General features: G+C 44.1%; 1 protein-coding gene across 1 annotated transcript; it reads left to right on the top strand.

Moving 5' to 3' along the window:
* The first annotated feature begins 16,965 nt into the window (after positions 1-16,965).
* Positions 16,966-19,019, top strand: LOC135981779 (uncharacterized). Its single transcript, XM_065585970.1, has 2 exons — positions 16,966-18,056; positions 18,431-19,019. The coding sequence occupies exons 1-2, from the start codon at positions 17,516-17,518 to the stop codon at positions 18,898-18,900; spliced, it is 1,011 nt and encodes a 336-aa protein (XP_065442042.1). The 5' UTR covers positions 16,966-17,515; the 3' UTR covers positions 18,901-19,019.
* The last annotated feature ends 4,465 nt before the right edge of the window (positions 19,020-23,484 follow it).

Below are 23,484 nucleotides of genomic sequence, written 5' to 3'. Positions count from 1 at the left end.
GCCCACACAAACCCTTAAAAGTGAGGAAATGTAGACTTACTCAATACACCATAATTCCCAAATATCACATTTACCAGAGTCACTCACCCCTCTCTCTCTATATGTTCCATCACCTCCAATATGTACAGCAGCACTATGCATGACTTCCTGACTATGCGCTATAATAGAAAGCCTCAACTCTACCTCAGCAACATCAATGTAAACTGTATGACGTGTTATTTTCTCAAGGCTGGCTTTGCAATAAATCTAAAGAGTGAGATAATTTTATGGTAATTTTAATTTTAATGGTGATTTTTATCCATAACATTTTCCTTATATTTTATTATTCATAAAAGGTATAACTTCATTCAAAGACAGCCAATGTGTGAACAATCCCTGTTTCTTTACCTTTCTGACTTGAATTTTTTTTTCTTTAAAATTCCAACATTCTCCAGCATCTTTGACTCCACTTGAAAGATTCTGTCAGGAGTTCTGTCTCGCATGGTAAGAATTTGAATCATTTATTTCATACAGGAGGTTTTCTTTGCCAAGTCACATGTGAAGCGATGAGATCTGGAACAAAACATTCAAACAAAGTACTGAGCTATATCTTTCTGACAGAATCCTAGGGGTGCAGCCGGCACACGCTAATTTTAATGAAGGAAACTGAACAAACGAACATGTGTTAAAATAACATTGCATCTGTGCATGAAAAATCTCAAATGCAAAAATAACTGGAGTTAAACCTGCCTTGATTCATTTCAATAACTGGGACTAGGTACATTACAACACATACAGGCCCAGACTCAATGAACCTGGCATAGGCAGGTAAACCCCACCTCCCTATTCTAGCCTGGGGGAGTATTCCCCATGAAGGGGAGCCGGTGATGCCACGGATCCCATCCTCCCTCAGCATTCTCATGAGGAAGAGGAGCAGCATTAGTGTACAGCCAGGACTCCACATGAGCCTTGCCATTAGAAGCTGCTGTGAATATGTTGAATCAGCACATTTCCTGACATACCCCCTCCCAACCAGCACCAGCCACTTTTTGGGCTAGGCAGGTTCCTCACCTGTTATGCAACCCCCACCAGGGCCGGCTCTAGGCACCAGCCCTCCAAGCATGTGCTTGGGGCGGCACTTTCCAAGGAGTGGCACTCTGGCTCCTTTTTTTTTGTTTTTTTGCTTGGGGCGCAAAAAGCCGGGAGCTGGCCCTGAGCAGAGGTGAGCTGCGGTGGTGGGGGGCACGGGGAGGGCCGCAGGAAGTAACCCGGGGGGGGGGGGCAGAGGAACCGCTCCCCCCCCCCAGCTCACCTCCGCCTTCTCCCCCGAGCGTGCCGCCACTCTGCTTTTGGGAGGGAGGGGATAGGAGGGGAAATGCGGTGCACCCGGGGGAGGAGGCAGGGCCGGGGATTTGGGGAAGGGGTTGGAATGGGGCGCGGGAAATTTTTTTTGCTTGGGGTGGCAAAAAACTTGGAGCCGGTCCTGCCCCCCACAAAGGGCTGATTGCTGGTGCTTTCTGCTGACACAGCTTCCTCATCTGGCAGATTTTCCATTTAGCTAGACCCACTCCCTCGACAAGTGGAATCTAACCTGTAGTACTTTACCAGAAGGTCCTGCAACTCTGGGCAACCACCACTGCCTACGCAGAATGGTTCTTTACGGCTACAGTGCCTAGACCCAATGGGACTGAATGAAGAGTACTGTGGCTAATGTACAAAGACCTTACAGTTGTGAGTTTAAGCCATGAACAATATTTTCACGTTTTTAAAAAAAGTTAATTTAATTGTCTTAGACGTGTAACTTGTTATATTACAGCACACGTCGCACTAAATAAATCATGTTATGAAATGCTGCCTAATAAAAAGGATCATTTCTTCATATAAGATGTTTTTACGTAGCATGAGAATTCCACTAGAATATGTCTTAAGCTCTTATGCAGTCTAATGGAATCTCATCTCATTCATTGTATTGATGATTTGAACTATTCCTCATATGAAAAAATGAAATGCTTCTCTGTGGCATCTTGGCCCCTGCCACAACATTCAGTCAACAGTCCACTGCACAGCGAGGGGGGACTATTACAATAACCAGCATCAGCAACAGTCACAAAGCCATTAGGATAGTATGATCCTGGTCAGTTTCCCTCAGAAGCCACTCCACAAATAAAGCACTGCTGCTCACAGTCCAAGTGTTACTCTTTTGTGGCTAGCAGCCTTACCCAGACAGAGGAAAAGAGAAAAAGAAGTAGGAAATGAAAATTAAGCTGGTCTAAAGTCTGGGATTTTCAATATTCAGCCTTGGACAAGTGCCATGAAAGAACTGCCAGAGTGAGGGAACAAGGGTATCCTATTGACCATGCTTTATACCACTGGAAAGCTGAGAATCTCAGCTTGCCAAATATATAAATCATTCCCTTCTAGCCCTGTCAGGTCATGATACATCTAACTCAGAAATCACATGATTCTAATTATCATCTTCCTTTCCCCCCTCCTCTTCATTTAAAATATTGGCAGTCACTCTCACAAACTACTAAAATTATAGATTACTAATACAAGATGAAATTCCTGCTGAACTCAGTGGATTTTCACTAATTACACCAAGTCTGGATTTGTCTCTAACATTTTAAACCTTTGAAAGCTGGAGTTCCAAGATGCTTTGACATGGTATAAAGCATGGGTTTCTAGTTCTAACAGTTTGGACATCTACACTTAAACCACCACAGAAGTGAAGTGGAAGAAAAGGAAAGTTGTTATCAGAATATCACAACTGTAAGCTCCGATATCTCATGTCCCATCAGGGCTAGAAATGCTGGAGGCTAGTACAAATGCTTTCGGGCAAAGTAAATAGTTCCAAGTCCTGGCCCTGAACCAGTGACCAGACAGAAAAGGCTGAAGAAGGAACTGAGAGGGAACCACCAATCCAGGCAAAGAAGGAAGAGCAGGGAAAGACAAAGAAAGGATACAGCAGAAATAACAGCAGTTGTCCTAAGAGCATGCAACCAAAGATTAGATGTGAACTACTAAAATAAATCTTTGGTAGCCCACTAGACTACTATACAACAACAGACCAATTTGCTCCCTCCTGCAAACCAATCTAAAGAGATGAGTTGAAAACTTGAAACCTGTTAATAGGCATCAAAGGTGCTGATATTTTTCTAATTGGTGGTCCATGAAATAGAGCTCTTGTGGGGACTGAGATCTTACTGGCCATTAGAACGAATACCCATTATTTATTTGATTGATACGTTATCTTGGGGCCTCGCTAGATTTAAATTGAGACATTCAAATCGCAAGAAGAGAGACCAAAGACTGTGCTCCCCTGCAGCTTTGCCAGTGAGTTAGGAAACCAGGGTTTAATCATTTGGGAAGGCCTGGGAAAGAGGTAATATTTGGAAGATTTTCTAGACATGGCCCTGGTTGTGCTTGATCATATATCTGCAGAGAGTGAATTCTGGAATTGTGGCCTCACTGCCAAAAAGCTCTGCCACCAGCAATCACAAACTGCCTCTCTATAGCCAGCAAGGGATCTTTATTGTATGAGAGACAGCTATATGTTAAAATAAATTATAGGAGGAGATCCCCCCAAGCTTCTACATAGACCCTTGTTCTGTTGGTGCTTGGATGACATCTCATGCAGCACCTCCCCTTCACCACTATGCTTCTTAAAGTCCTAGGGGGAATACCACAGAATGATTACCATTGACTAATAATTCTTCATAAAATCAGTTAAAACAAGGGTATCCATCATGTTGTCATAGGCACATCCTGAGGATCTGAATTTGGAACATCTTTTTTGGCACTAAATATTCCAAAGTCCTCACAAAGTACCAGTTTGAGATCTTTATTGGTGCTGCCAACCAACCTTTTAAAGTTATAAAATGATGATCTGAGTTGGAAAATGTGACTGAATCACTCTCAGACCTGGGCTGCAGGTCATAAACTAAACCACAGTGTAGAGCCCTGAGTAACTTGCAGCATTGTATTCACTTTATTGCCATCCCACGTTACAGGCTGACAATATTTTTTTCCTGTCTCCATAGATGTGTGGAGTTTTCTTCACAATTTTGGTATTTCTTGCGCAACTTGTACTTGCACAAGATGGACGGGGCGGAGGGTGATGGACTGGATTGTTGACATCACTAGGCATCACCCTAGGTAACTCGGGTGGGTAGACGACCACAAGTGTCAATGAAGCCTTTCTGCACTAGGCCTAAGTGAACCAAACTCTATCCTTCCATGTTTAAACTCTAATCAACCTCAAAAACCAGGTGCAATTGGAATGTGTAAGCAGCTAGCTATCAGTGGTAACCCCCCTTACTGGTACCAAGTGGTAATAATGAGGCCTGCATACCTCTGGCTGAAAGGGGAGATAATAAATCAAAGGAAAGGGACAAGATAGTAATCCAAGAAGTGTTACTAACGAGCTAAACTTATAGCTGCCAAAATAATCTAACTGCTTAAATGTAATTGCTATTTGCTTAGTAACTATTACCCGGGATGGGAGGGGTAGAGAGAGAGGAAGAGGGGGAAGGGAGGGGTAGTGGGGGGAAGGGGGGAGATGAGGCTTGACTGCAAAAATGTATAAAAGAAGAAAAACTGTTTCTGTTGGTGTGCTTGATCTGAGACGTGCCAGTCTCCTAGCATCACTTTGAGATCTCAAATAAACTTTGATGCTTCTCCACCCTGGTGTGTTCATTGGCGCGAAGCACACTGGGCAACGAACCCCACTGTTGCTGTCCTCGGGCCCTCTGTGCCAGCAACAGGATGATCTAATAAGTGTTTTCCATCTCTTATTTTTATGATTCTTTTATAAATATCTATGTGGTAATAATCTTTACTGCTCTGTTATAAGCTTTGAGCAGAAGTATGCACCTGCTTTTGCTTTGTTAAGTGCATCACGTGTTTGTGTGTCCTTGTTAGAGCACCTCAACTTATAAAGCCTGTTACTGACTGTTCCTAGAGAGACAAGGTGGGTAAGGTAATAGCTTTGATTGGACCAATAAAAGATATTACTTCACCCACCTTGTCTCTCTTATATCCTGGGACCAACACAGCTACAACAACACTACACACTGACTGTTCCTAGAATTCTAACATTGTAATGAATTTATGCTAGCTATAATTGTCAGTCCAGTCACCCTATGCTCCTCCATTCTCACATACCCTTTCTCTCCCAACGTGTTTTCCTATCTAATAAAAATATAATACTTTTCTTATAGGTAGGGTCCTGTATATCCTGTGCCCACAGAATTTGCCTCCATTTCACCTTCCAGTCCTGAGCAATCAGGCCTGGGGAATCAATCCTTTGCCACAGAATTGTGCTCCACAATCTAAAAAAAGTCTCTAGCCTTCATGATTGGAAAGAAAATGTTAAATACAAGAACCAAAAGTGGAAAATGATAGAAGAGGTGTTTTCTTCTTGCGCCTGCAAATTGCCTGACGTAATAATTTTGGAAGGCATGAACTGCCCCATTCAACTCAGTGAGTTGATCTTTAACAGCTAACATGTCCCCAACTCCCATACTTTCACAGGTTCCAAAAGCCCCAACTGTACTCTAGCCACCTGTCAAAATCCCTTGATTCCTCCCTGACATCTTTTCTAATGCAGTTATATGTTACCAGTACAAAATTCTATGGTACCTTATAAATGTGGGGACAGCATAAAATAAATTTTAATTTAAAAATAAATAATGCAGGGGCTGCTCTGCTAATGATATTATTCATTTTAATCTTTAATTGATTTTAAAACTCTTTTGAATATAAATTAAATCGATGCAGAATTTTCAGACCTCCACACATGAATGCTGTAGAACCCAGGGTCCTTGCTGAAATGAATTCAACTTGCAGATGAATATAGAGGACCTTGACTTTAGGCATCAGGCAGTATCATGCCTCCTGCAGGAAAAAACAATGGAGTTCCATTTGTACCCTCTTATTGAGGGGGCTGAGTTTGTCCCTTCTCTCATTCTGGAGGGGAGACAGGAGACTCTTCTAACTCACAAATATCCTGAGATCCTACTGATAGCCAAACTCTCCTTTCTGCTCACCGGTTTCAGAGTGGTAGCGGTGTTAGTCTGTATCGGCAAAAACAATGAGGAGTCCTTGTGGCACTTTAGAGACTAACAAATGTATTTGGGCATAAGTTTTCGTGGGCTAAAACCCACTTCATCAGATGCATGGAGTGGAACATACAGTAGGGAGGTATGAATACACAGCATGTGAAAAGATGGAAGTTGCTTTACCAAGTGTGGGGTCAGTGCAAACAAGCCAATTCAATTTAAGTTGGAAGTAAGCAATTCTCAACAGTTGACAAGACACAAAGGAGATAAAGTATAGGGGCTTCTGAAAGGTTAAATGGAGGAATGGGTGATATCACACTGCTTAAATTCAAACCCTTACCCTTTGGCACACTTTGAACATTTCTATGGATTTTCATCTCCCTACCGTAAAGGGACTGATGTGGTCCAAAGACACTTTGCTACATTAAAAATGTGTTTTCATTTAATTCAGACAATTTAGCAAACTGAGTGAGTCTGGCACCCTGCAGACGTACAAGAAGAGACATACATGGTCGAGTGTCTGAGCATTAATGCCATTTATATGTTGTTTTCTTGTTGTTTCCAGGTGAAACAACGAGACATAATCTCTTGTGTGTGACTGTGCAATAATGACATGGTAGGTTAATTCTTGGGCATGAGACCAAATGCCAAGAGCCACCAACTACTGAACTGTTCCATAATGACTCAACATGTTCCCTGTATCTTTTTTTTCATTTACCAATGTAACAGATTACATCTTTAAATTCAAATAGAGACAAATAAAAAGATTCATTTTTGAAAAGTACTAAGAGAGGAAACTTTGCCCTGCAAAGTGTAATTTTTGTACTGCCAAAATACATACACCTCTACCCCGATATAACGCGACCCGGTATAACACGAATTCGGATATAATGCGGTAAAGCAGCGCTCCAGGGGGGCGGGGCTGCGCACTCCGGTGGCTCAAAGCAAGTTCGATATAACGCGGTTTCACCTATAACGCGGTAAGATTTTTTGGCTCCCGAGGACAGCGTTATATCGGGGTAGAGGTGTATTTTTACTGTTAAAATAAAGGCTTGATTCTCATTAACACTAAGGCCCCTTTACCCTCTCTGGCAATGTAAAAGGCCCTTAAAGTGGATGTAAATAAGGCCTGCTGGCCAACCAGTATAAAAGGACCTTAGTGTGAATGAGAATCAGGCCGTATCTGTTTAATTTCTACAGTCGATATACTTATTTCAGCAGGGGGAAAATGGCTATGGGCCTAATCATGCAAGCCCTCCACACATCGAATTCCCATGGCTTTTTGTTTTCCCATCTGTAACATGGGGATGTTAATGCTTCCTCACTTACCAGGGGTGTTGTGCGGATTAGTCAATATCTGCAGAGTGCTTTGGATATAAATTACTATGTTGATGAAGGAGATTCCTCAAACAGAAATGTCCTCAGACAGCCATCACTGCTCTCCTGGAAGACTGTCACCAGCATCTGAGGGGATGTGAAGGAGAATTTTGTGGTTGGAGGGCTTGCTAGGCTGGTCTCAGCATCCCTGATCAGAAACCTCACCAGTTAGTTATAACACTACTTTGTATTTATATGGTGATGATTAGAGCTGGTTGAACCGTAGGAGTTCTGTCCTATGTAAGTTCCCATATTTCCAATCTCCTTTCATCCCCAAATTGGAACAAAATGTCAACATTTCCCATAGAATGCCGTTTCCAAAATTTTTCATTTCAGAAATATCAGAACAACCTTATGAAATGTTTCCCTTCTATAAGGTCAAAGAGCTTCATTTCAACTTTGTCATTTCAATTATATTGTATTATAAACGTCTAAATGGTAATGTCTAAATGAAGCACTTCCCTAATTTTTCATCAAAATTTGACAAAAATTGATACATTCCCACAAAATGTTTCAATTTAATCAAATCAGCATTTTCCACCAGCTCTAATGAAGATGAATTATTACTTACCACCTATTACGATGTCATTCTTCACAGCAGTAATTGGACACTCTACAAAATTAAAGGGATATTCCTTCAAAGGATAATTCCCCTCTCCCTCATTTAGCCATTTTCTGTAATATTTGCATCCAAACCATGTTACAATATGACTGCTTCCTCCTATATAGACAGAAAAAGATTCATGTTAACTCTGTTAGAGAAACCTCTTTAGTCTCTGGTTCCTTAATGTGGTTATAACTTTTCTTTCCTGTTCACACACAGGCATGAACAATCCCTGTTATAACATAGTTTGTCCACAGGCCTTAGTTATAGGCCATATCTACACTAGCCTCAAAGCAGATCTAGACAACCTGGTGGTTAAAGTGCAACAGCTGCTAGTGCCTGGTCTGCTCTAGTGCTATCATCATTGTCACCACCAATGGAGCACCAGTGGTAGCAATGGTAGGCAACATTAAGGAACAAAGCCTATTCTAGACCTGGCCAGTATGATCAGATACTGGTGGTACTTCCAGGAGAACAGTGTCAGGTTCATTCCAGAATGGTTACTTGGGGTAAACACCTTCATAATCATAGCACTTTACATAATTAACTAATGCTCACACACCCATAAGCATTGCTAAGTACTGTGGTCCCCATTTTAGAGATGTTGCCATCATGGTAAGCCCAACATTTTTAAGATGCCTCTAATTTTGGGTCCCTACTTTTAGACACCGGGATGTCTAAAGCTGAAAATACAAAATTGAGGCATCCCAAATCAGAATCCATTTCTGAAACTTTGGCCCTAAGCAACTTGCTCAAGACCAAACAGTGAAGGAGAGGTACCTCTAAGGCAAAGCCAGGTGAATTTAAAATGGCTAATTATATCAATGTGTTACTGGACTGGTGGAAAAAACTGCCTGAAACAGCTGTGTGAAGTGTTACTATTCAGGGTTAATTCAAGTGATTTTTTTTTCTTCTGGGAGTAATCATCAAGTTAAATGGCTTAATAATAGAAATTAGACAAATATTTCTTCAGAGAAAATAATGTAATCCAGAACATGGTTTCCTTCCCCAAGAAAGCCAGGCAATCTCTCTTATGAGGAGAGAAAGGTAATTTTAATTTATTTTATTATAAAATTGAGTGGAGAAATTAAAGAGTCTGATTGAATGGCAAGTATTCCCAGCCAACTGTGCCTACAAAAAGCACAGTTCATAGCAAGGGACCCTGCTAGCCATGTCTAAATTAGTACATCCATAAAGAGCTGAAAGGTAGCAGAAAATTGCTATGCTTACTATCTTGACTTAATTTTAAATTGCTGTTGAATTCTCCTATTAAAGAAACTGTGCCACAGGTCTGATCTTTTTGAAGGCTGTAGCACAGTTATATAATTGTTTGGCGCTCTCTGTCACTTTTTGCATTCTGTTTGGTCAGTATCTTGGCTTTTTCCATAAGAAAGTTTAAAAAAAAAATTTTTTTCAAATTTTGTTCAAAAATGTGTTTTTGATGAAAACTTCAAGATGACAATTTTCTTTAAAAAATGATTTTTCCAACTCCACTCTCCTTGCTTCTCTTCTAAGGGAGGGGGGTAAGAGTGGGTTCTTTCCTCAACCATTACCCCCCAAATCTTTTTCAGAGTCATTGCTTCTCAGGATAGAGTCACCCTTTCTGTAACTATAACCTATAGTCTTTGATCCTAGATGTGTAATTTTGTATTTGACTGTATTAAAACTTGTATTGTTTGTTTCTGCCTACCTTACCAAACAATCCAGATCAATTTGTTTCAGTGATCTATCCTCTTCATTATTTACTCATCATTTTTTTAAATGAAAAAAGTCTACAAAATTGACCAGCTCTAATAATTAGACTAGATGACCCTTGCAATCCCTTTTGACCCTATGGTTCTAAGAATAACGATCCCCAATCAGCATTGTACTTATTCCAGGTGTTAAGTTTAATCAGGTTGTTCAATTTAAAAGTCCCATATCATGTGACTGGCATATAGATCTCTTTATGCAATTCATTTGATACTAGTCTCTAGAACAGTGGTGGGCAACCTGTGGCCTGCACACGGCCCACCTGGGTAATCCTCTGATGGGCCGCCAGACAGTTTGTTTACCTTTGCATGGCCACCCACAGCTCCCAGTGGCTGCGGTTTGCTGTTCCCGGCCAGTGGGAGCTGCGGGAAGCTGTGGCCAGCACATCCCTGCAGCCCATGCCACTTCCCACAGCTCCCATTGGCCAGGAACGATGAACCCCGGCCACTGGGAGCTGCGGACAACTGTGCAAAGGTAAACAAACTGTCTGGCAGGGTGGCCCGCCAGCAGATTACCTGACAGACGGCGTGCAGCCCGTGGGCCGCAGGTTGCCCACGACTGCTCTAGAATGTATCTTTGTTGCAGAGAGAGTCTGGACAATCAGCCACTCTGCAAAGCCCTACATGAGCTACCTTGTCCTCAGCAGTTCTGTGCTCCCCCCTGTGTATTGCTAGGACTTCTGGGAACACACTGCATGGGTCTTTGTGTTGTAGGAGGGTGATCCCCTCTGTGATTCTTCCCCAGTGGATTGTGGGAATTTGTCTGTCATTCTCATTCTGGGCACTGGAGGACTATTGCCATTTGAGTAGTTTAGTCTGTGTCCTCATTGCAAGGTGGGCCAATTACCAGCACAGGTGAAAGTGGGACCTGGCCTCTAACTCTTCCCAGCTGTGGTGCCAGCTAGCCCAACTTGAAAACATGACTTGACTCAGGGGAGAGGTTTTTGTGTGTTGATGGGACTCAGGGATGGCGGTTAGTGGCAACGCCTGAATAAGAGCCGAGGCTAATGCAGCAGTGAAAACATAACCAACATGCTGCTTGCATAACACTAAAGTCTACACAGGCAGAAACAAACCATGTCAAAACATTGCTGGAGCTCCAATATGGTTATAATGGCAATAGAGATGGGACCTTAAACCCTGCCTTCACCATGGTAAGAATGGTGCCAGCAATGACGACATTTAAACCTGGTGGCTGTTAGCAAGGCTGTAGCATGATTTCCCTGAACAGCATGAAGAGGGTCTTTACTGATAACCTAGTTAAGAGGGTGTCACAGATGGTAAGAGAGACAAGGATCACATTTTGTCTGAGCACAGAAGTTGTTGACTTGATTGTATCAGTAATATGGACAGGACCTAGGGTAGGGTAACCAAATAGCAACTGTGAAAAATTGGGGCAGGGGGGTAATAGGCGCCTAGATAAGAAAAAGCCCTGAATATCGGGACTATCCCTATGAAATCAGGATATCTGGTCACCCTAACAGGACCTTAACTTCTCCCTTCAGCAAGGCTCCTGGAATGGTCTCTGTTCCTCTGCATTTTGTTGTGACTGAGCTTTAGATTTTAAATGGCCTCTGAGGCATTTTCTGGCATTTCATTTAAGGGGGGTGCATGTTGGCTGCAATTTTGTACTTCAGTTCTTGTAAAACAAAGAGGCTGGGAATTGGATACAATTCTGTCTTTGATAGGCACATTAACTGCAAAATTAGCCCAATGCAGCATGCATGTTTCCTAGCAACTTCCTTTCACAGTATCTACACTCAGATCTGTTTTGAGAAGTGGTATAGCACAAAATATTATTCCTATTTATTTAAATAGTTGTCTGGTTCTTTTAAATTGGCAAGGCAAGTGTGGTGACAGCCTTAGCATCTGTTGACTAATATACTCTGCAGCTGTTCCCTCCTAAAATAATAATAAAGCCAAGACTCTCTAAAAGAGAGTTTGTTGCTACTTTTCCTCTGCCCAGATAATAAAAGATCTCTTGCTCAAACTGTAGTATTTGAAAAAGTAAAAAAAAAAAAAAAAAAAGTGGGCACAATATTCCCTTCTCTCTGTGCCCTTTCACATCACTGATCAAATCCTCTTGCATTTTCAAAACCAGTCTATGTTGCTTATATGCAATGGACCATCCTTCCCACTAGATAGCTGTTTGCCATCAGAACAGCAACACAAGGACCTGGCAGATCTTGCGCATCCAAAACTCCCACATAAGGCCTCATCTAAATGCAGAACTCACATGTTTTAACCAAAATCAGTACAAAACCTAAGTTAGCTAAACCAATGCAAACCTCTCTTTGCACATAGTGATATTGGTTTAAATCTCGCTATATCTGTTTAGTTTGTGTACATTTACTGATGCTATCTAAATAGATATAATCCAGGTGTAAGAGTATGCACATGGGATTTGGTATTGGTTTAACGAAATCACTTTAACGCTACATCTTTTATTAAACTGGTGCAACTTTGTGGGTAGGGCAGGCCTAAATTAATGCAAGGTTGGGGTACAGAAGGAATGCAGAACCAAGATCCAGATTAATGTAAACACCTTAAATCCATGAAGTAGCATCAAGCCAAATTATTTATTGTAACAGGAAGTACATTATTCATATTTCTTCAAAATCTTCAAACCTAACAGACAAAACAGAAACATTATTTAGGATTTGATAAATGAATTTCAAATATCTTAGTTTTCCTTGGAGCCTTCCCTTGTCCTGAATCTCAGCAAGTTTTCTTTTACAGGGCAACCATGAGCCACTGAAGGGCCAGAGTAAATATGAAACTCCTCCAAAGTCTTTGTATGCTGCATCCAGTCTTATTCTTCACATCAGCAGGGGCCATTTCCATCCCATTCAGAACAAGCCACACCTTTATGAAGTCACAATATAAATCTCTCCTGGGGTTTGGAATATAAACAAAAAGGTCACACCAAAATAATCTTATATGAAATGCCAGCCCAAGTCTTCTCCTCAGGCTTAGCTATCCCTTTGATTACTGTATCTTGGCATAAGACCTCTCTTCCAGCTTGGCTACATTTAACCTTGAGTATACAAGGAATTTGTTCTGATCTCAGCAATCTGCCCCTTCCACTGGTAGAAATATTGGCTTTCTTCATATAGACATGGGATTTGCATTGGTGCAGCTATATCAATGACTGGCCATCAGCTGCTGGAATCAGAGTAAATTTCCAAAGCAGCTAAGGCCTTAGAGCTCTTTCTATCAAAAACCCCTCTGCTCCTGGCTGAGGGTAACTCTGACCTCACTTATACCTGGGTGCCATAATGAGCTAATTGGATCCATCAATTAGCATAACACTTAGCTCTTTAAATAACCCTCTCCCCCAGAAAGTGATTGTTTTTATTGTATCTTGTTTACCAGTCATTCCAAAGAGCTTTAAGTCAACTTCCAGTTGACAACATCAATTCCTTTTAAAGTACTGGGGCAGTAAAGGCATTTAGAAAGCAACTGAATACTTTCTCCCATGGTAGTCACTTCACACCATTTGGAAACAGTTTGTATTAAACAGTGACTGGCTGGCAGCCCACATTGCTCCTGCTTCCCAAGACATCCATGCTTAAGGCTGAATTGTACTGCAAGTTCTGGGCAAGAGAGCACGTTTAGCTTCACCATAAACGTAATCCCCATATGATTGTTGTTACTAATCATGTTTCTTTACAGTAGTGCCTAAGGGCCAACCAAGAATAGGACCCCATTATGCTAGGTGCTGTGCAAACACAGAGTCATCGATGATCCCTGCCCCCAAAGAGTTTATAATTGAAATAGATAAGACAGACTGGTGGGGGGAAAGGTATATAACACACAAGCAGAGTGAACAATATGATGGCAGCAGACAGCATGTTAATACCACGACTTTTGGGGGGGGGGGAAGAGTTATGTTTATTTAAGAGGGGATCAGCTAAATTGAAAGCGAAGTAGATGGGGGAAAGGACAGAGGAGAAAAGGGTAAGAAGGGCAGATGTGGAGTGAAGCCAAGGTGCAAAGACTGTGAGGGAGAGGGAAGGTTGGAGCAAAGAGCCCAAGTAAGAGCTAGTTCAGTCAAAATTTTAGAAGATTCTTTGAATGTCCAAAGGGCAAAAAGGTCCAGGCCACTGATTGTAAACTGATTGTAAATTGGGTATTTGCAAAGGATTAGCCTAATTCATTCCATCATGTCCTGCCTTAATAAAGATTATTAGCAAAGGGCTTGTCTACACTGGCAATTTACAGCGCTGCAACTTTCTGGCTCAGGGATGTGAAAAAACACACCCCTGCGCACAGCAAGTTTCAGCACTGTAAAGTGCCAGTATAGACAGTGCCCCCAGCGCTGGTAGCTGCGCTCCCAGTGCTGGTAGCTACGCCCCTCGTGGAGGTGGTTTTTCTAGAGCACGGGAGAGCTCTCTCCCAGCGCTGCGCCGCGACCACACAAGGCACATTAAAGCCAGTGTAGACTAGCCCAAAATCTACATTTAATCTACATTTAATTATAACAGTAAGAGCAATGCTTTATTTGTAATAGGACTATCAATTAATCGCAGTTAACTCATATGATTCACACAATAAAATTAATCGCGATTTAAAAAATATTAATTGCGATTAATCACAGTTTTACCCGCACTGTTAAACAATAGAATACCAATTGAAATTTATTAAATATTTTTGGATGTTTTTCTACATTTTCAAATATATTGATTTCAGTTACAACACAGTATACACAGTAGACAGTGAGCACTTTATATTGTTATTTTTTATTACAAATATTTGCACTGTAAAAATGGCAAATAAAAGAAATTGTATTTTTCAATTCACCTCATACAAATACTATAGTGCAATCTCTTTATCATGAAAGTGCAACTTACAAATGTAGATTTTTTTCTTACATTACTGCACTCAAAAACAAAACAATGTAAAACTTTAGAGCCTACAAGTCCACTCAGTCCTACTTCTTCTTCAGCCAATCGCTCAGACAAACAAGTTTGTTTACAGTTACAGGAGACAATCCTGCCCTCTTCTTATTTACAATGTCACTAGAAAGTGAGAACAGGCCTTTGCATGGTACTTCTGTAGCTGGCATTGCAAGGTATTTACGTGCCAGATATGCTAAACATTCATATGCCCCTTCATGCTTCGGCCACCATTCCAAAAGACATGCTTCCATGCTGATGATGCTCATAAAAAAAATAATGCATTCATTAAATTTGTGGCTGAACTTCTTGGGGGAGAATTGTATGTCTCCTACTCTGTTTTGCCCACATTCTGCCATATATTTCATGTTATAGCAGTCTCAGATGTTAACCCAGCACATGTTGTTCGTTTTAAGAACACTTTCACTGCAGATTTCACAAAATGCAAAGAAGGTACCAATGTGAGATTTCTAAAGATAGCTACAGCACTTGACCCAAGGTTTAAGAATCTGAAGTGCCTTCCAAAATCTGAGAGGGACGAGGTGTGGAGCATGCTTTCAGAAGTCTTAAAAGAGCAGCACTCCAATGCAGAAACTACAGAACCTGAACCACCAAAAAGAAAATCAACCTTCTGCTGATGGCATCTGACTCAGATGATGAAAATGAACATACGTCGGTCCACACTGCTTTGGATCGTTATCGAGCGGAACCTGTTATCAGCATGGACACATGTCCCCTGGAATGGTGGTTGAAGCATGAAGGGACATATGAATCTTTAGTGCATCTGGCACATAAATATCTTGCGATACTGGCTATAACAGTGTCATGAGAATGCCTGTTCTCACTTTCAGGTGATATTGTAAACAAGCAGGCAGCATTATCTCTTGCAAATGTAAACAAACTTGTTTGTCTGAGCGATTGGCTGAACAAGAAGTAGGACTGAGTGGACTTGTAGGCTCTAAAGTTTTACATTGTTTTATTTTTGAATGCAGTTGTTTTTGTACATAATTCTACATTTGTAAGTTCAACTTTCATGATAAAGATATTTCACTACAATACTTGTATGAGGTGAATTGAAAAATACTATTTCTTTTGTTTTTTACAGTGCAAATATTTGTAATAAAAATAAATATAAAATGAGCACTGTACACTTTGTATTCTGTGTTGTAAGTGAAATCAATATATTTGAAAATGTAGAAAATATCCAAAACTATTTAAATCAATGGTACTTTATTATTAACAGTGCAATTAATCACAATTAATTTTTTTAACCGCGCAATTAATCGTGATTTTTTTTTAATCGCTTGACAGCCCTAATTTGTAATGAAAGAGGTGCTGGGGCTCAAGCAATCAGGGGCCAGAGCTCCAGCAATATTTTTTTTACTTTCATAACTGATGCAGGAAACCCAGAGGTGCTGGGGCCTATGAACTGCCAAGCCTAGAGGTGCCAGGGCTCAGCCCTGGCAAACCCTGACACAAATTAAGCACTGAGTAAGAGTTAATGTTATGCTGAATACCTACAAAACATCTGCATAATGTGGTATTTGGCAGCTTTTCTGCATAATTTTAAATTTCTCTTTTCTTTTGTAAATAAAATCTAATAAACAGAATTTCAAAAAATGAAAGTGGTGAATATTAACAATATAATATAATAGGACAATACAGTTAAATATAAATATTATCTGACTCGTTCACTTACAGTTTTTAAATAATGTTTACTGATCATTTATTTCGGTATTTAAGTGTATATGATGCTTATTCATTATTATTATTTAGTATTTGCATTACCATACTGTATTCATGGACCAGGACCCCACTATGCAAACACAGAACAAAAAGATGGTCCTGCCCCAAAGACCTTACAATGTAAGTATAAGACAAGAGACAACAGGTGGAGACAGACAGACCTATGGGGAAGTCCAAGGAAACAATGGGACAATATTGGTCAGCATGATAGGCTATGGTCTCAAAACACCAGAAGTCTAACTATTGTTATGTTTTTTTGTAGGTATCACAGCAAAGGAGAGTTTTAAAGGAGGTTTTGCATTAGTTTTGTGGATGTTTATGGGGACCTACCCCCAATGGTGAGGAGCAGCATGGGAGAAACCACAAAGGTGCTTGTTTGAAAATTTAACAATTGGGCAATGCAGGTCGGCATCATGGGCCAATTGGAGATGTAAGTCAACCTCTCAACAGTGAATGAGAGATGATAGGTAGGGTGGGGATAGGCCAGGAAGCGACATGTCTTCACTTTCAAGGCCCTTATGTTTGAAAAGGGGGAGGCTGTGGAAGGATGCAAAGAGAGGGATAACAGTCTGTACACTATGTTAAATTTTGTACAAAGTATGCCTTGTGAGGTATAATTTGAGAACTCGTAATTTGCTGATCATTACTGTACTGGTAAAATATGCGTGGCAACACTGTATGTAAAGTTGTAAAATTCCACTGCATGATGTTACTAAGGCCTGGTCTACACTATGGGTTTAGGTCGACTTTAGCAGCGTTAAACCGAATTAAGCCTGGACACGTCCACACAACGAGGCCCTTTCTTTCGACTTAAAGGGCCCTTTAAACCGGTTTCTTTACACCACCTCCGACGAGGGGATTAGCGATAAAACCGGCCTTTGCGGGTCGGAATTGGGGTAGTGTGGACGGAATTCGATGTTATTGGCCTCCGGGAGCTATCCCACAGTGCTTCATTGTGACCGCTCTGGACAGCGCTCTCAACTCAGATGCACTGACCAGGTAGACAGGAAAAGACCCGCGAAGGTTTGAATTTCATTTCCTGTTTGCCCAGCGTGGAGAGCACAGGTGACCACGCAGAGCTCATCAGCACAGGTAACCGTCATGGAGTCCTCCCAGGATCGCAAAAGAGCTCCAGCATGGACCGAACGGGAGGTACGAGATCTGCTCGCCATATGGGGAGATGAAGCAGTGATAGCTGAACTCCGTAGCAGTAAAAGAAATGGAAAAGTATTAGAAAAGATCTCCAAGGTCATGAAGGACCGAGGCCATAACAGGGACACACAGCAGTGCCGCGTGAAAATTAAGGAGCTACGGCAAGCCTACCACAAAGCCAGAGAAGCAAACGGAAGGTCCGGGGCAGAGCCGCAAACTTGCCGCTACTACGCGGAGCTGCATGCGATCCTAGGGGGTGCAGCCACCACTACCCCAACCGTGTGCTATGACTCTCTCACTGGAGAAACACACAGGGAAGATGGTTCGGGGAACGAGGAAGATGACGATGGAGGTACTGTAGGTAGCTCACAGCAGCAAGGAAGCGGAGAAACCGGTTTCCCCAACAGCCAGGATATGTTTGTGACCCTGGACCTGGAACCAGTAACCCCCGAACTCACCCAAGACCCTCAGGGCACACAGGAGACCTCTGGTGAGTGTAACTTTGTAAATATTTGTAAACATTACAAAAAAAAAAGCAAGCAAGTCTGTTAACGTGTATGGGGATGGAGCGGAAATCCTCCAGGGACATCTCCAGAAAGCTCTCCTGGTTGAAATGGGGTGATTTTATTAAGGGGGACATTCAGAGGCGCCCGTTCCTGCTATTCTGACCAGAAATGTTCCCCGCTGTTAACCACGCGGTGGGGGGGAGGGGTGAAGTGATCATCCCAGAGAATCGTGTGTGTGTGGGGGGGGGTGGTTTACTTGTGTTTGTGCCGCATGTTAACCGGGAAACCGCAGCCCCCTCCTTTTACATTGAAACCCCATTTTAAATGGACAACCCAATTCTCCCTTCTCCTCCACCAGCTGCAAATGTTTCTCCTTCGCAGAGGCTCGTGAACATTAGAAAGAGAAAACGTAAGACGAGGGACGAGATGTTCACGGAGCTGCAGATGTCCTCCCACGCTGATAGAGCACAGCAGAATGCGTGGAGGCAGTCAATGTCGGAGATGAGAAAAGCCCAACATGAACGAGAGGAGAGGTGGCGGGCTGAAGACGATAGGTGGCGTCAGCTTGCAGACAGACGGCAAGAGGCAATGCTCCGTCTGCTGGAGCATCAAAGTGATATGCTCGAGCGTATGGTTGAGTTGCAGGAAAGGCAGCAGGAGCAGAGACCGCCGCTACAGCCCCTGTGTAACCAACAGCCCTCCTCCCCAAGTTCCATAGCCTCCTCACCCAGACGCCCAAGAACACGGTGGGGGGGCCTCCGTCCACCCAGTCACTCCACCCCAGATGATCGCCCAAGCATCAGAAGGCTGGGCTTCAATAAGAGTTAAAGTTTTAAAATGCAGTATGTCCTTTTCCATCCCTCCTCCCCCACCCATCCCAGCTACCTTGGCAATTATCCCCCTACCTCTGTAAGGAACTAATAAAGAATGCATGAATGTGAAAAAACAATGACTTTATTGCCTCTGCAAGCGGGAGGGGAGGGGAGGGTGGGGTGGGGTGGTTGGTTTACAGGGAAGTAGAGTGAACCGGGTCGGGGGGGGGGGGTTGGAGGGTTCATCAAGGAGAAACAAACAGAAGTTTCACACAGTAGCCTGGCCAGTCACAAAACTCGTTTTCAAAGCTTCTCTGATGCGCACCGCGCCCTGCTGTGCTCCTCTAACCGCCCTGGTGTCTGGCTGCGCGTAATCAGCGGCCAGGCGAGTTGCCTCAACCTCCCACCCCGCCATAAAGGTCTCCCCCTTACTCTCACAGATATTGTGGAGCGCACAGCAAGCAGCAATAACAATGGGGATATTCTTTTCGCTGAGGTCTGAGCGAGTCAGTAAGCTGCGCCAGCGCGCTTTTAAACGTCCAAATGCACATTCCACCACCATTCGGCACTTGCTCAGCCTGTAGTTGAACAGGTCCTGACTCCTGTCCAGGCTGCCTGTGTACGGCTTCATGAGCCATGGCATTAAGGGGTAGGCTGGGTCCCCAAGGATCACGATAGGCATTTCAACATCCCCAATGGTCACTTTCTGGTCCGGGAAGAAAGTCCCTTCCTCCAGCTTTCGAAACAGAGCAGAGTTCCTGAAGACGCGAGCATCATGTACCTTTCCCGGCCATCCCACGTTGATGTTGGTGAAACGTCCCTTGTGATCCACCAGGGCTTGCAGCAGCATTGAAAAGTACCCCTTGTGGTTTACGTAGTCGGTGGCTTGGTGCTCCGGTGACAAGATAGGGATATGGGTTCCGTCTATGGCCCCGCCACAGTTTGGGAATCCCATTTCAGCAAAACCATCCACTATTGACTGCACGTTGCCCAGAGTCACTACCCTTGCTATCACCAGGTCTTTCATTGCCCTGGCAAATTGGATCACAGCAGCCCCCACAGTAGATTTGCCCACTCCAAATTGATTCCCGACTGACCGGTAGCTGTCTGGCGTTGCAAGCTTCCACAGGCTATCGCCACTCGCTTCTCAACTGTGAGGGCTGCTCTCATCTTGGTATCCTGGCGTTTCAGGGCAGGGGAAAGCAAGTCACAAAGTTCCATGAAAGTGCCCTTACGCATGCGAAAGTTTCGCAGCCACTGGGAATCGTCCCATACCTGCAGCACGATGCGGTCCCACCAGTCTGTGCTTGTTTCCCGGGCCCAGAATCGGCATTCCACGGTATCAACCTGCCCCAGTAACACCATGATTTCCACATTGCTGGGGCCTGTGCCTTGTGAGAGGTCTATGGCCATGTCAATTTCCTCATCACTCTCGTCGCCGTGCTGCAATCGCCTCCTCGCCTGGTCCGGGTTTCGCCTTGGCATGTTCTGGCTCTGCATATACTCCAGGACAATGCGCGTGGTGTTCATAGTGCTCATAATTGCCGCGGTGATCTGAGCGGGCTCCATGATCCCAGTGCTAGCTATGGCGCCTGGTCAGAAAAAAGGCGCGAAAGTAGTATCTGATGGACCAGGAGAAGGAGGGCGGGAGGGAGTGAGGGAGGGAGGGAGGGCCGAGTGACGACATGGCGTACAGGTACAGGAACAGGGAGAAACACAAACAACTGTCACACAGAATGGTGCCCCCAAAGATTAAACTGGAAACCCTGGGCTTAGCAGGCCGTTGATTTCACGGAGGAAGGGGAAGCAAATGAACACAGAACAAATCTATTTTTTACATCTTAAGGTGGCAGCCGACGCTGCAGCATGAGTGACAGCCATACCAATACGACGACGATGGGTACCAATCATAAAATACCATCATCTGCCAAAAGGCAAGGGGCTGCTGCTGTGTAGCAATGCAGCCCCACGTCTGCCAGCCCCACGTCCGCCAGCACCCAGCATCGCCCTCGGCCTCTTCTGGGTGCTTAGCAGACAATACTGGGCAATTGGCAGAAAATAGTATATTATGACTGGTAACCGTCATCATCAAAACAGTAGCATGTCTGCCCAGGTGGCCATGATTGACAGCCATACCAGTATGACGATGACGGGTACCAGTCATAAAATACCATCGCCTGGAAGGGGCTGGTGCAATGCAGCACTACGGCTGCCAGCCCCACGGCTATCACTCATGCTACACTGTCTACCGCCAAAAGGCAGTTAGCAGCTGCTGCTGTGTAGCAATGCAGTCCCACGTCTGCCGGCACCCAGAGGACATATGGTGACAGTGAGCTCAGCTGAGCTGAGCGGGCTCCATGCTTGCCGTGGTATGTTGTCTGCACAGGTAACCCAGGTAAAAAGGCGCGAATCTATTGTCTGCCGTTGCTGTGACGAGGGGGGAGGGGCCTGACGACATGTACCCAGAACCGCCCGCGACACTGTTTTGCATCATCCGGGCATTGGGATCTCAACCCAGAATTCAAAGAAAAGGCGCGAACCGCTTCTCGGCTCGAGCTGTGGCGCAAACGTAGTATCTGACGGCCTAGGGGAAGGAGGGAGGGGGGCCGAGTGACGACATGGCGTACAGGCACAGGGAATTAAAATAAAGAATTAAAATAAAGAATTAAAATAAAGAACGGTGGCTGTGCATCAGGGAGAGACACAAACAACTGTCACAGACTGGTCCCCCCCAAAGATTAAACTGAAAACCCTGGGCTTAGCAGGCCGTTGATTTGACGGAGGGAGGGGGAAGCAAATGAATACAGAGAAAATCTATTTTTTTTACATCTTAAGACGACGGTGCAGCGTGACTGATAGCCCTCGGCATCTTTCTGGGTGCTTGGCAGCAAATACGGGGCGGTGTATGATGATGGTCTTCAGGCCTATTGCACAAGCTGCTGCTCAGGGAAGACTCTGCTAACGTGCGATGACCCGACTTGTAGTAGGCCGGCTAACAGTCATAATACACCATTTACTGCCAAAAGGCAAGCCCCACGGCTGCCAGCACCCAGATCGCCGATGAAGGCTACCAGTCTACTGCACCGTCTACCGCCAAAAGGCAGTTAGCAGCTGCTGCTGTGTAGCAATGCAGTCCCACGTCTGCCGGCACCAAGAGGACATATGGTGACGGTGAGCTCAGCTGTGCTGAGCGGGCTCCATGTTGTCTTCACAGGTAACCCAGGTAACCCAGATAAAAAGGCGCGAATCTATTGTCTGCCGTTGCTGTGACGGGGGAGGGAGGGGCCTGACGACATGTACCCAGAACCGCCCGCGACACTGTTTTGCATCATCCGGGCATTGGGATCTCAACCCAGAATTCCAAGGGGCGGCGGAGACTGCGGGAACTGTGGGATAGCTGTGGGATAGCTACCCATAGTGCAATGCTCCGGAAGTCGACGCTAGCCTCGTACTGTGGACGCGGTCTGCCGACTAGAGCACCTAGAGCATTTTATTGTGTGGACATACACAATCGGCTGTATACAACCGATTTCAATAAAACCGGCTTCTATAAATTCGAACTAATTTCGTAGTGTAGACATACCCTAAGGCATATTCCAAATCTGGGGCAGCAGCCCAAACCAGTTCCTCAGAGACAAAAGGCTCGTCAGCACCTCAGCGAGGTGTCAGCTTAATCAAATAGACTATAGTCGATAGACTATATATCAAATAGGGGGAGGAGCGGGGACGCAGTGCGCTGGGCGGGGGAGAAGGAGGCGAGGAGTGGGGAGCTTGGCTGCCAGTGGGTGCGAAGCACCCGCTAATTTTTCCCCGTGGGTGCTCCAGCCCCGGAACACCCACAGAGTCGGTGCCTATGATATGAGCAGGGCAAGGTTGCATTTGTTGAGGCCAGAGAGAACCATGTTGCAGTAAGAAAGAAATGAGAGGATGAGAGCCTGGGCAAGAGATTTAGCTGCATAGGGCAGTGTTGGGCAACCTGCGGCCTGTGGGCTGCATGCCGCCAGTCAGGGTAATCTGCTGACAGGCCACAAGACAGTTTATTTACATTGGCACAGCCTCCTGCAGCTCCCAGTGGCCATGGTTCGCCATTCCCGGCCAATGGGAGCTGCAGGAAGCGGCGCGGGCCACAGGTTGCCCACCACTGGCATAGGGGGATAGGAAAGGCTGTATCTTAGAGATGTCATGCTGAAAGAAAAAGCATAATTTTTTAGACATAGTCTCATCATGAGAGGTCTGAGTCTAAGATGATGGTCTGGTTATAGGCCTGAGTGACAGGCAGAATGTTGGTATTGCCAGCAATGACTGAGAAAGGAGGTAGCAGGGAGAATTTGGAAGGGACAATTAAGAGCTCTGTTTTTGCCATTTTGAGCTTGAGCTGACAGCTAGACACCTACAAGGAGCTGTCAGGGAGGCTTAGTTTGGACAGAAGGCAATAGGTCTGGAGTACAGAAGTAAATTTGTGACATCAGCAGAAAAGATGGGAGTTGAATTTGTGTTTGCATATGAGATAACCCAGAGATAGGATGAAGAGGGAGAAGTGAAAGGGACCAAGGACAGAACCCTGTGGAACCCCAACAGAAAGTTGCAGGGGAGGATGATC

Source organism: Chrysemys picta, chromosome 2 (assembly GCF_011386835.1).
Source record: "Chrysemys picta bellii isolate R12L10 chromosome 2, ASM1138683v2, whole genome shotgun sequence".
Lineage (NCBI taxonomy): Eukaryota > Metazoa > Chordata > Testudines > Emydidae > Chrysemys > Chrysemys picta.
Note: the sequence above shows the minus strand (reverse complement) of the source record. Positions and strands in the feature narration are given on the sequence as shown.